This window comes from Eurosta solidaginis, chromosome 5, assembly GCF_040869045.1.
Source record: "Eurosta solidaginis isolate ZX-2024a chromosome 5, ASM4086904v1, whole genome shotgun sequence".
Classification (NCBI taxonomy): domain Eukaryota; kingdom Metazoa; phylum Arthropoda; class Insecta; order Diptera; family Tephritidae; genus Eurosta; species Eurosta solidaginis.
The window spans coordinates 43,989,438-44,003,897 of NC_090323.1; the positions used below are offsets into that span (position 1 = coordinate 43,989,438).

The 14,460-nt window shown below is 32.6% G+C and overlaps 1 protein-coding gene across 1 annotated transcript in view; it reads left to right on the top strand.

The window, feature by feature from the left end:
* The window catches only part of ash1 (histone-lysine N-methyltransferase ash1), a 112,212-nt gene extending 101,752 nt beyond the window's left edge, over positions 1 to 10,460 (top strand). The window contains exon 8 of the mRNA XM_067789050.1: positions 9,609 to 10,460. Coding sequence (XP_067645151.1) covers positions 9,609 to 9,815 — 207 coding nt within the window. The 3' untranslated portion in view covers positions 9,816 to 10,460. The remainder of the gene's footprint in view (positions 1 to 9,608) is intronic.
* The last annotated feature ends 4,000 nt before the right edge of the window (positions 10,461 to 14,460 follow it).

The window sequence follows — 14,460 nt, forward strand, 5'->3', positions numbered from 1 at the left end:
TGGGTGGGTCCAACACCGGTTTGGAGACCAAAACTATAACCGCGCAAAACACTTTTACCCACAGTTTTTCTTGTGGGTACCACAAAATCATCAAAATTACAACAACCGCATGAAAATTTTTAATTTTGTTTGCAAATACCTCCGAAAAGAAATAAAATTTCCAATTTCCGCTTTCGGATTCGTAATCCTGGGTCCAAAACGCGTCTCTTGGCACCTCTCGATATTTTTGGACGAGTTTTAGCAGTTGTGAGCTAAAGTAAAGAATTACCCTTTACATAGTACAGGTTTACAGGTATGATATGTTTGAGAAGGAAACAATTCCTTTCTCTTTCTAACACACTGCCGTTTGACACTTCGGTCAATGTCAAACTAGCGTGGAACCTGCGTGGAACATGAGTTTTACACTGAACGAAGTGTCAAAATTACCAGGGTTGCTGTCGTCGAAAGCGACGCAGGGAAACAAAAAAAGGAGCGGAATATCAGATATGGGTTGCTGTGATGCTAAATTTTTTTGAACGAATTTAGTATGAAAATGTAAAGTGCATCTATATGGGTCCTACAAAAAATTATACAAAAGTCTTCAATTGGGGTATCTGAGGACGCGTAGTTATTCCAGCATTAAGAATACAAACACGGGTGCTAAGTTTTTCTACCCGTTCAAAAGTTCTCCGCGAAAAACAATTTGAAACCAAGGTCGAATGCAATAACCTGTCCAAAAATTTGGAAAGAGATATGAAAAAACGCGTTTTGTCCTGGTATCAATAATCCAAAGGCGAAAAAGTATTCGAATTATTTGAAACGAGGCAAAAACGCGTCTATTAATACCTCCACCGACGGTTTTGGTCGTGTTTTAGCAATCGTCCCCAGTAATTAAGTATCACAATTTGATAACTATAATTGTCCAAAACATATGGATTTTAAAGAGAGATGTAATTAAGTGCTCGTTTGAAAGTAAATAAGGGTATTTCTTTGTAATTTTACAATCAAGTTTTTACGCAGATTTTGTTAGCAGCTACTACACTTTTTTTGGACCTAAGAAGTACAACAGTGCCAAATAGCATCCACAAAAAACCGAACACGAACAAGCATTTTGATTAGGTTACCGTGGCTGTGTGTATGCTTGCTGCTACATATCCTACTTGTAAACCTTTACAATGACCCTTTAAAAGGTGTTTAAGCAGTGAATTGAGAAAAAATCGCTTCAAGATGTGTCGTATATATTTATTTGATGCCGAAAAAAACATTTCTCACATAATTTTTTTGGAAGCGCGTTGATTTTTTTTTTTTATGTTTTTCAAAATTTGTTACAGACTTAGTTTTCATATAACAAGATTATCTTCATTTTCGTATTTAACTTCTTTTCGGTCATTAAATAACTATATTTCTCATATAAATTGTTCGCTTCATTAATCGATAATTATAAACACATTTTAGAGAGGGCGATTTTTTTCCTAGACTTAGAACCATCTTAAGTGTGTCATCTCGAAATGGAAGCATGAAATAAAACAGAAAGGTGAAAATTTGGCCTAGTTCCTAGGGATGTGACATATGTGAACATCTACACCCTTTTTATACTCAGCGTGCTTTGCACACAGAGTATATTAACTTTGATTGGATAACGGTTGGTTGTACAAGTATAAAGGAATCGAGATAGATATAGACTTCCATATATCAAAATAATCAGTATCGAAAAAAAATTTGATTGAGCCATGTCCGTCCCTCCGTCCGTTAACACAATTACTTGAGTAAATATTGAGATATCTTCTTTGGTACACGAGTTTATCTGGACCCAGAATAGATTGGTATTGAAAATGAGCGAAATCGGATGATAACTACGCCCACTTTTTATATATATAACATTTTGGAAAACACAAAAAACCTGATTATTTAGTAAATAATACACCTAGAATGTTGAAATTTGACACGTGGACTGAGACTCTTGATAAATATTTGAAAAAAATTGTAAATTGGGCGTGGCACCGCCCACTTGTGATAAAATCAATTTTATAAATATTATTAATCATAAATCAAAAATCGTTAAACCTGGGGTGACAAAATTCGGCAGAGAGGTTGCCTTTAGTATAAGGAATGCCTTGAAGAAAAATTAACGAAATCGCTAATGGACCACGCCCACTTTTATATAAAAGATTTTTAAAAGGGTCGTGGACGAATAAAATAAGCTATATCTATTCCCAAGTGTATTTATAACAATAAATAGGAAAAACTTCAAATTTAAAAGAAATGGGCGTGGCACCGCCCTTTTTATGTCTAAGCCATTTTCTATGTTTCGGGAGCCATAACTCGAAGAAAAATTAACGGATTGTAATAAAATTGGGTACACAAATTTTCCCTATAGCAGGAAATATTTTTAGAAAAAATGGACGAGATCGGTTAAAGACCACACCCATTTTTATATAAAAGATTTTTAAAAGGGTCGTAGACGAAAATAATAAGTTATAACTTGGCAAAAAATGGTTTTGAATCAATGAAATTTCACCTATCAAGTTTTATTGGAAGAGGAAATGGGAATAAATTTTTTTAACTTGCGGTGCCACATGTTATGTAGAAAAGTAATTTTATGTGAAATGAAATGTACAATTGAAGCTCACGCGGAGTATATAATGTTCTGATACACCCGAACTTAGACACCTTTACTTGTGCAGTTTATATTCAGAAAGTTCCAATTTATATTCATAAATTTACAAGTAATATTCGGAAAATTACAATTCATATTCAGAATTTTCATTTAATGTTCAGAAAATTGCAATTTATATTCAGAACTTCCATGTGATATTCAGAAAGTTCTAATTCATATTCAGAATTCCATTTCATATTCAGAAAGTTGCAGTTCATATTCAGAATTTTTATATAATATTCAGAAAATTGTAATTCATATTCAGAAAATTTCAACTGATTCTCAGAAAGTTGATCGACATTCAGAAAGTTACAATTCATATTCAGAATTACCATGATTCATTTACTAGAGGTTTGTTCTCCAATGATGACAGATCTTTGACACTCCCAAATTGAAAAATCTTGACGGGTTGCTTTTACGAAGTAAGGAAAATGGGGAATAATTCAATCCCCTTCAGTGAAAATTGTAGTAGAAAACTATATTTTTCAGTATGTTAGTAGTGATAATAAATTTGTAAATGCCAAAAGTTTTTGGGGAAATAATTTATTTTCTACTAAATATTTCGTGAATTGATAAAGTTATGTTGGTTTGGTCATTCTTTCAGGAATTGTTTGAAGAATGCCGTACGTTAGAATTTTATTGAAAAATGCAATATCTCAAAATTTGTTTCAAAACCTCCCTATATAAGCATAAGTTTAATGCATATTGTTATAAAAGGGAGTTAATGAAAAGCATTCTGAGATGAAGCGTTCTTCAATCTAACTCTAATATAGGGCGGTTTTGTGACAAATCCTGAATTGGGAAATTTTTGAAAAATATTTTGATATAGCACGATTTTGAACAGGCAGCCGACATGGAGTGATACGCTACTCAGCAGCCGCAATGAACAAACAAAAAGAAAAGAAAGTGGCTTATTGTCTTAGAACTTTATATTCCTACCTTGACCTTGACAGAGGAGTTAAGCTTTTGTGCGGTCCTTCTACACAGGGAGTATTCACTTTTTTATTCAGAAATTTCGGAAAGCTCTTTTCCGTTAAGTATTCATGGAAGCGTTCCGGATAAACCGTTAGTTTAGTATATTCGGAATACGTTCATTTGATACTACCTCACGAGATCCGAATATATCAAATAAGTATATACAAAATATTCCAAATTGTATGAACCGATTCCCCAAATTCTTAAATGGAGACGATTGTTCCGAACATACGGAATTAATAGAACAGAAAGTCGAGAGAAGTGTCAAAAGACGCGTATTGACCTCGATAACAACAATTCGAAAGCGGAAATAAAAATTTTAGTTCGTTCAAAAGATATTTACGAAAAGCCGAAAAATTACCCCGGGTTGCGTTGGCGGCCTTCACCCGAGCTTATAAAAAATTATCCTGGCCGGTCCACCAACGAGGTGGGATCAAAATTAAATGCGTGCAAAATCCCTTTGTACACAAAATCTTTTTCAGCGCACAAAAACATTACAACAATCACATGAAAATTTGCCAACTTCAACTACAAATATCTCCGGACAGAGGTAAAATTTTTCTTTTCCGCCTTCGGATTATTGTTGTCGAGGTCACCTCTCCCGATATTTTTGGACGCGTATTAGCAGTAGACTCCTGTTCTATACTTTTACGTAAATAAGTTAACATGCCCAATGAGTACATTTCGTTATGGCATCTCCATTATTTACTAATAACATTTTTACGTGAATCGATTTATCAGTCGAGGTTTTGACGTTGAACGATGAATTTTGAATTGATTTAGGTTTCGTATATTCATAGGTTTACGAAAGTGCACAATTTCTTGGTGTCCTCGCTTTTCATAAAATTACCTATGTTCAATGTTCAGCCATACTAATGGATCGCGGCATAGTTAATAAATTCAATATAAAACTAAAAAAAAATGTTCTAAGGAAATTATGCAGTTCAGCAGTACTTATCCGGTATTTGTAAACTGGTTGCTGCCTATTTCTACTACTAATATTTTTCGAAAATTTGCAAAGAAACAACACAGTTAACGGATGTCAATCCGATTTGGGAGCAAAATGTCCGCAATTGTCAAAAAATGTGTCTGTCGAGCCAACCTATTGTGATTGAATCATGCAGAATTACATTTCATATTTTTTATATGGAAGTGCACATCACAATACATGTACTGAAAATTTTTTTGTATTTAAAAAAAAAAATTTTTGACATTTTATTTGTTTGAGGTCGGGAAAAGTTGAAGATTTAGTTTCAAGTTAAAAAATGTTTGCTAGAAATATTAATTAAATAGTTATATCATCAACATACAAGAGCCACTAAATTTAATTCTGAAAGTTGCGAAAAATTACATTGACCCATAGTCTCAGTTTTTGTTATATATGTATATATGTATATATATATCATCTGCGTTTCAATAATGTATAATGTGGAGATTTCCGTGAATGTTGCACTGGAAATTGAATTTGAAAACTTTCGAAATGCTTAGGTAATTGGAGGGCTCCGCTCGGTTTGTTTTAAATTTGTGTTCAAATTTACGTATATTAGCAACAGAGATTACTGAGGTGCTGAAATACAACTTGAATTTAAGAAAATGTTTAACATGTAAATGAAAGGCATGGTTGCATAACGTTTCCCTCACTTGCAGTCAAAGAATGTCTCATAACCACGAAAAATAATATACGAAATTTAAATACAAAATCACAGAAACTACCCCGGAAGGAGAATCTCCAGTTCAAAACTAGTGCACTTCTACATTATCTATCTCATTTGCATGCTTTCAACTGTCGAATTTTACATGGCGCTGTCCTAGGCGGGGGAAAATGTCTCCGGTTCATTACATTTTCACTAGTTCCTAACTATATACAAATTTCCACTTTAGAACTAGTTCTTTATTGGCACTTTTTCGATAATTACGAACTAGTGTAAAATTTTACAGCTGATATCTAGTTCTTACTTGGTACTATTTCGTTGGCCCCGAGCCGGAGCGAAATTCTGCATGTTTCGATAGTTCCGGACTGGTGGAATAGTGTTGAAAAAAAGGCATACTTATATGTAGTCGTAACACGTTAAAGCTGGTAGCAGTTTTTTTGTTGGGGGCCTATTTATAAAATATATGTTAAATACGAAATATAAAAATTCAAACTGTCGATTTTATAACCGCAAGTCTAGCTACTAACGAACTAGTACTTATTTGGCACTCTAGGACTAGTTCCGAAACAAAAAATTTGTATCACTAGTTACTGATTTCCCTTGAGGGAAATTGACTAATATCATATGAAGTTAGAATAGGCTCCTCTTCAATTTTGCTTATATTCTTTGGTCATATGCCCCATATATTTCAGCTCTGCGGTCAGTTATCTATTTTAATTTTATTTATGAATCAATTTTGATAACAAATTTTTTTCAGTGCTATATTTTTGAATAATTTTTAGTTGTCAAATTGTTAGTGTAAATTTTATTGATCATACACAAGTGCCTGAGCTTCATATGGGAGTGCTTTTTCTTGGCACTTTCATTAGAAATTCGAGCATTTTCATATGATTCGAAATTATATGTGAGGGCATATGGTAGTGCGAAAATATTTTTTTTTATATTTAATGTGTGAATTAGTAGATGTGCCTATGATTCAGGGCAAAACAAAAACAAAAGTGCTACAAGTGTATAGGGGCTGAACAGCCCTGAATAATTTAAAATTACAATAAATAGCATGATAAAAACCATGATACAAAAAATGGAGGTAGTTCCATTTAGTGTGACGTTAGGCACTTGACTTTTGCGGGGACAATGACAATTTCACCAAAACCAGATACCAGATAGAAAAATGTTACGAATGTTTCTAATTTTGATGGATTTCATATTAACGGATACGACTAAATTACTTTCATAGTTATTTTAAATAAAAAAGAAAAAAAAATGAGCCGCATGCGTTGGAAATATTATTTATATATTTATAAGCTGCCATAAAAATATGAGTAATTATCAACTATTTTTTAATAAAATTGCATGTTTTACAGTATTCTGAATCGATATTTATGCACATAAATAGTGCTAAAGCATATTATTATTGTCTCAGATGACCAATGCGTTTTCATCCTGAAGGAAATTTCCATCCCGGAAAACCACAATTTCACCTTAAACAGTAACGGCATGGCAACGCTTCTAGCAAAACAACAAACATTATGAAACTTCAAAAATCCCCAAATACGTCAAAAAATTTTGAGTGGAACTATCTTCTTTTTTATACCATGATAAAAACACTTACGGGGAGTAACCGTTCTCTCTTATGGTCGGCCATAATTTTTTTTTCCTTTTTTTTTTTTGAAGTTTATGCGCAATATAAAATTTAAAAATGAATCTCAGAACAAGAGGAAATCAAAAAATAAACAAAGTTGGTTTTTATTTGGGAACAAATAAATATGTATGTGTGCAGTTGAGAAAGTTCATCGAGGAAAAACGCCAATAATGTCAGAAACGGTTAAACATTTTTATCAGCAAAGAAAAAGGGGAATAATTCAATCCCCTTCAGCGAAACTTTTATTAGAAAGGTACTTTCGGTGGTATATTAGAAGTCTTAGTAATTTTGTAGATGATACCAGCAGTTTTTTTGATCTCTCATAAAGAAAAAAGGTTGATTTTTTTTGGAACTTTAAATTCAGAATTTGACTTTGACAGCAGAGTTCGAGGTGTACTCTTAATACACAGATTTTATTTACCGCAAAATGGGCAAAAGGGTTAATCTATTCTTAACAGCTCGTACAATAAGCTGCAGAAAGTGAATATTTCGCAGATTGCTAGTTTATTGTCGTGAAACATGAAAGGCAAGAGTCGATTTTCTGAGCGAGCTTTCGACATGCAATCATTATTTATCTTCTAATTGTGGTTCAACGTTAAAAAATACGACGAGGAGGTCGTATTAAAAGTATTGTTTTCTATAAAGGTAAAGATCTGGGTCCATATCGTGGTATACGATCACGTCACTGTTTCAATTTAAAAAATTCAATTCGTTCACGGATTGTATAACACGAACGACCAGATCACCCAAAGTTCTGTTTATGTGTATTTAATTTCGAGTTATTAAATATGTCGATTAATTAAATATTGCTTTATACAATTGTTGTTTTTGTCATTGATATTAGAGAAAAATTTCAAAATTTACAAATTACAAATTTACTCTTGTTGTTGTTTTTGAATTTTACTTTCTCAAAAGCTAGCTTTTCGGGAGCTGAGTATTGATCTCGAAATCTTTAACATTCATACTTTAAACTGGTGTCAAGGCAGAGTTCTATATCTACTAAGTAGATAAAGACATCGGTCCTAACACAAGTATACAGTATAAATGTTGGAGATTTTGAGTTCAATTCTGAGCTCCCGTGAAGAAGTGAAATTCAGAAATATGTCCTAGTAATCATCGCTGTTTGTAAATTTTGTAATTATACTCAGCTGAGCAGAGCTCACAGAGTATATTAACTTTGTTCGCATAACGGTAATCCGTAACAGCATAAACTAATCGAGATAGATATAGACTTCTATATATCAGAATGATCTGGGCAAAAAAAGAAATTAATTTGGCCATATCCGTCCGTCCGTCCGTAAACACGATAACTTGAGAAAATTTTTAGGTATCTTAATGAAATTTGGTATGTAGGTTCCTGAGTACTCATCTCAGATCGCTATTTAAAATGAACGATATCGGACTATAACCACGCCCACTTTTTCGATATCGAAAATTTCGAAAAATCGAAAAAGTGCGATAATTCATTACCAAAGACGGATAAAGCGATGAAACTTGGTAGATGGGTTGACCTTATTACGCAGAATAGAAAATTAGTAAAATTTTGGACAATGGGCGTGGCACCGCCCATTTTTAAAAGAAGGTAATTTAAAAGTTTTGCAAGATGAAATTTGGCAGCAACGTTACTCTTATTACTATATGTGTGCTAAATTAAAACTAGTAAAATCGGATGACGAACACGCCCACTTTAAAAAAGTAAAATTTTAACAAAAAATTTAATATCTTTACAGTATATAAGTAAATTATGTCAACATTCAACTCCAGTAATGATATGGTGCAACAAAATACAAAAATAAAAGAAAATTCCAAAATGGGCGTGGCTCCGCCCTTTTTCATTTAATTTGTCTAGAATACTTTTAATGCCATAAGTCGAACAAAAATTTACCAATCTTGTGAAATTTCGTAAGGGCATAGCTTTTATGGCGGTAACTGTTTTCTGTGAAAATGGGCGAAATCGTTTGAAGACACGTCTGTCCTTCCGCTCGGCCGTTAACACGATAACTTTAGCAAAAATCGATATATCTTTACTAAACATAGTTCACGTACTTATCTGAACTCACTTTATCTTGGTATTAAAAATGGGCTAAATCCGACTATGACCACGCCCACTTTTTCGATATCGAAAATGAAATAATGCCATAATTATATACCAAATACGAAAAAATGGATGAAGCATGGTAATTGGATTGGTTTTTTTGACGCAAAATATAACTTTAGAAAAAACTTTGTAAAATTAAGTAGAAGAAAATGAAAAAGTTCTGCAGGGCGAAATCAAAAGCCCTTGGAATCATGGAATACTGTTCGTGGTATTACATATATAAATAAAATAGCGGTACCCGACATGATGTTCTGGGTCACCGTGATCCACATTTTGGTCGATATCTCGAAAAGGCCTTCATATATATAACTAAAGGCCACTCCCTTTTAAAACCCTCATTAATACCTTTAATTCGATACCCATATCGTACAAACACATTCCAGGGTTACCCTATGTTCATTTTCCTACATGGTGATTTTTCCTTATTTTGTCTCCAAAGCTCTCAGCTGAGTATGTAAGGTTCGGTTACACCCGAACTTAGCCTTCCTTACTTGTTTTCCTGTAATATTAATAAGAAAGCTCTGTTTGTTTGGTAATTTATTTTCATGAAAGATGTGTATGTTGAAAGAAATAGAAAATAATTTAACTATTTCTACCCCATCCTAGACGATGAAAAATAAGCGTACCAATTTGGAATCCGTACTAAACACAATGAAACTCAAATGGAAAAATACTCAAACTACTGGCACTGAGCAGCCGGTTATCGATTTATCATATTTGCTATTGGGGCGCAGACAACGTAAATCACAAGCAGCAATTGCAATTGCTAACACTTCAACCACATCTATGAACACACCAACAAGCTCTACTTAACATAGAAATTCATCAAATGAATATAAAGTGGCAAAAATCATATGAAACATATATTGCAACGTAGATTTAAGTTCTTTCTTTTTTATACATGATTAAGAATGAAGTTGGAGAAATAGGGATCAAATGTATAAATGTAAATTAACAGCAAAAAGTACGCGATAGCTACAAAATATTTATAACCATAAAAAAATAGCAAATCATTTAAACTCGTAAAAGTTTCGCGCAAACTTGTTACCGTAACTTTTTCGCGTTTCAATGAATTGTCTTAATATTTATTGTGTATATAGTAATATTAATAATTAAAGTCTCATCATGCATATGACACTACAAGTATGTACATATGTACACAAGATTGCCTATTTATGCACTATAGGCTGAGAATCGTAACATTCGTATTTATATGAAACTAAATATTAAACATTTTGGAATAAATATAGCACACAGCCATTTTATTCGATTTTATAAAAATGTATAAGCTTATTGAATTATTTGTTATTTTCTGTTTAATTGAATTTAAAATAATTATTATAATTTTTAGTTGTTATATTAGCACATGCTTTTAATTCTGTTTTGTTTATTATATGCATACATATCTAATATTGTAATTCAATATGTAACGTACATACATATGTACCTACATGTGTACTTGCCTGTTACGGCGTTTCTTTTTTTGAAATTAACTCCAAAGTTAGGTTCGCATATAAGGCGTAAAAATATATTTATTGACTTCAAGTTAGCTTCTAATGGCATAGGATGTAGCTGACAAAATACTATTTACAATCGGCAACCGTTCAAAACTCGATTGCAACGATACCAATCCATCGCAAGAAAACGCACTAGCGTAGTTGGTTAGTACGAAAAAAAAAATATGGAAAATACAAAACAGTTTCTGTTACTAGGGAAAACTGCTATTTGATAACTCTGTAATAGCACCAAGATTATGATACGTCGTTTAACCATTACATTCCTGTCGGTTTTCTTTTAGTAAGAAAATGTAAAGTGTGGGGATCGGATATGTGGATTGCATTTGCGGGAAATGCGATCAAATTATTCATATCAGAAATGCGATTTGTAAGAGGAATTGCTACGCATTTATGATTTTTCACCCAAAAGGACGCATTTGATGCAGTGTTAATGTAGTCTCAGCCTCCAAGATATAGGTATTAGCCAAGGCGAATTCAGTACCAGGTGTTGTTAACCCAACAGAACAGCTGATTGCTTCTTCTTGATGATTTTCCATACAAGGGCTTGTACAACAATGCTTGCGTTACAATGAACAGTGAAACAGATACTGATAAAAATGTAACATGCAAATGCAACAACAAATTGATCCATATGATTCACATTGTTGTTGCATTTGCATGTTAAATTTCTATCCGTATCTGTATCACGCTTCATTGCAACGTCACAAATATGTCAGTTAATCTAAATCAATGAACATTTTCTTTGACATTAATCCGTTCGGCGAACTGGTTAAATTCGCTTTGCCACCACCTGGTATAGATTCGCCTTGGTATGACCCAAGGCGAATTCAGTAGAGGTGGTGTTATCCCAACAGCTGATTGCTTCTTCTTGATAATTTTCCATACAAAGCCTTGTACAACAATATGTCAGTTAATCGAAATCAATGAAAAATTTCTTTTGACTTGACACTCTTCTTCACGGCGAATTCAACCAATTCGCCGTACGGATTAATATTAAAGAAAATGTTCATTGATTTAGATTAACTGACATATTTGTGACGTTGCAATGAAGCGTGCTACAGATACGGATAGAAATTTAACATGCAAATGCAGCAACAATGTGAATCATATGGATCAATTTGTTGTTGCATTTGCACAAACAAAACAAGGCGAATCTATACCAGGTGGTGGCAAAGCGAATTCAATCAATTCGCCGTGCAGAAGAATGTCAAGTCAAAAGAAAATTTTCATAGATTTCGATTAACTGACATATTGTTGTACAAGGTATTGTATAGAAAATTATGAAGAAGAGCAATCAGCTGTTGGGATAGCAACACCTGGTACTGAATTCGCCTTGAGTCAAAAGACAATTTTCATTGATTCCGATTAACTGACATGTTGTAGTACAACGCGTTGTATGGAAAATAATCAAGAAGAAGCAATCAGCTGTTGGGATAACAACACCTGGTAATGAATTCGCCTTGACCTCAACTAAGTTCGAAATGAGACCTTATCAATTTATTTTTTTTTTTTTTTTTTCATTTAACCTTAAAAAACAAAAAAAAATAAAAATTTGGAGGTGACTCCTCCCATTTTTTTTTTTTTTTTTTGTCCTTTAAAAATTTTATATAACAGTTGTAATGCGTCGTTGAAATCGGATCTTCGAAAAAATCCAACGAAATATTTTTTAAATGTTTTCCTACCTGAGGGTACAGCATCCAAACTAACTTTTAGTTCTTTTTCTTAAGCCAATAAAAAAATATAGATATGTATTACGAAGATTGCAATTTCGAACGTCGAAAGCCCATATCTATATTTTGGAGGTTAACTTCGAAAAATGGAGAAATACCATTTTGATACATATGTCGTATTCTCATTCGTTTGAGACATATTCACAATAATTTCTCTTATCACATTGTTGTATTTTTATTATGATGGAAAAACTGAAAGGAATTGAATATCTGAAGACATCTTTGGCAGGGCCGAAATTGCTATAATATCAGCCAGTATAGTATGTTTAATTCCTTTCAGTTTTTCCATCAATAAAAATACAATAATTTAATAAGAGAAATTATTGTGAATACGTCTTAAATTCATTAAAATTTACGAATGTAATAAATGAATAGACGATTAAATCAAAGAACATGTGTCGTATTTTCTTTGAAATATTTGTTTAGTACACTACCCAGCCGGATTTTGTACCGTGTATATAAGTAGATATCACAATTTTTAAACGATCCGAAGGCTAACTTATTAAACTTAAATAATTTTTGTATCCAGGAAATTATTATTTTTTTTATTATTTATTTATGTATGCAAAAATATTTTATATTGATGGAATCTTATCAATTCAATTTTTTTATACGCTCCAATGCACATATACATATGTATGTATGTATATGTGACCCGGTCTATGAAAAGGTGGCTTATGACTAAAAACAACAGCTGTTAGCGGCTGTTTCTCGCAATTTCTTTTTTGAGTCATAAGCCTCCTTTTCATAGACCGTGTCACATATATGTTAGTATATATTTAAGTTGTTTATTTATTAAAATGGCTAAACTTAATGCGTTCGGTCGCGTTTGTAGACAATTTTCCAATATCTTTCTTTTTATTCAAATACTTTTGTGTTTTGGGTTTAAATATTTTGTTATTTCATAACTAATTTTCCCATATATATAATTATTTGCTTATTTATTTATTTTTTTTTAACAGCATTTCGCGATTTTTCATGAATTGTAATTTTATATTTTTGCTTTGCTTTGTTCTTGTAAATTTTTTTATTGCTTATTTATTAGTAGTGAGCAGCACTGCACTAAATTAACTTTTATATGGGATTAAGATCCAGAAAAAAAAATTCATAAAAATTGCCTTCTTTGCAACTATGGAAGTTTCTTATAAATGTACTTGTTTTTGTTCCATAAAACAATAAGTTGTTAAACTATGATTATAAACACTAAAATGAATTGTTTTTTCAAAATTTAACACAAAATATATATAAATATATTTTTTCATAGGAAATATTATAGGGCAATTTCTATAAACTTATAAAAGTCGCACAAAACTCATAACATTGCATAGACATCGAATTATTACGAAGTTATACAGTTATGTGGCCTTTATATGTTTATACGAATACCCTGATTGTTGTTAATTTGTCGATTTTATTTGTGGCAGGGAAATTGCTTCGATGCATAGTTTTTCACCAAAATTAGAATACAGTCGTGGTGAAAACGAATTCTACTCTTAGGCCCGGTTTTTCAGTAGTTGGTTAAGCTAAGCTAAAACTAAGTTTACTTAAACTCTAGTCAAATTTAAACTCCAGTTAAACTACTGAGCAGTTTTTCAGTCCCAGTTTAAGGCCGCCCTTGGCGTATGCTTTTTGTGCGGCAACATTTGCCGTCATCCAGTGAGTTTTACATTTCAGGATTACGATCAACTCTCACGGGAATGCTCTGGATCATTGAGAAGCAGAAGTCGTGATATTTTCGCACACGTGAAATGTGTTAGGCAGATGTTGCCGCTGTTTTTCATTTAACTCAGGCATGCTTAACCAACGAACCGATATCATTTCGTTACGATAATTAACGTTAAGAACGTCAAATTAACGTTAATTATGATTTAACTCATACGGCGAAAAGCTAAGCCGCGACATATATTTTTGAAAAAGTAGGTTTATTAAAGGCAGCGTTGTCAAACTAAAGACAAGTAATTAACAAATTATCTGGCTCACAAATTGAACCAGACTTCTATCTGGATTTATCTGGCTCAAATCGTTGTTGCATTTACATGCAAAATTATTTATCTGGCTCGGGATCTATGCTACCGGATGATGGGTATTGGTTTTTTCATTAACTGTATAATTTGTAGATACGGCAACAGCTGGATTTTGTTTACCCAACAAACATGGAAAAAAATTCCCCAGCGAAATTTATACATCTAGTTCCGGAAGTGATATCGAAAA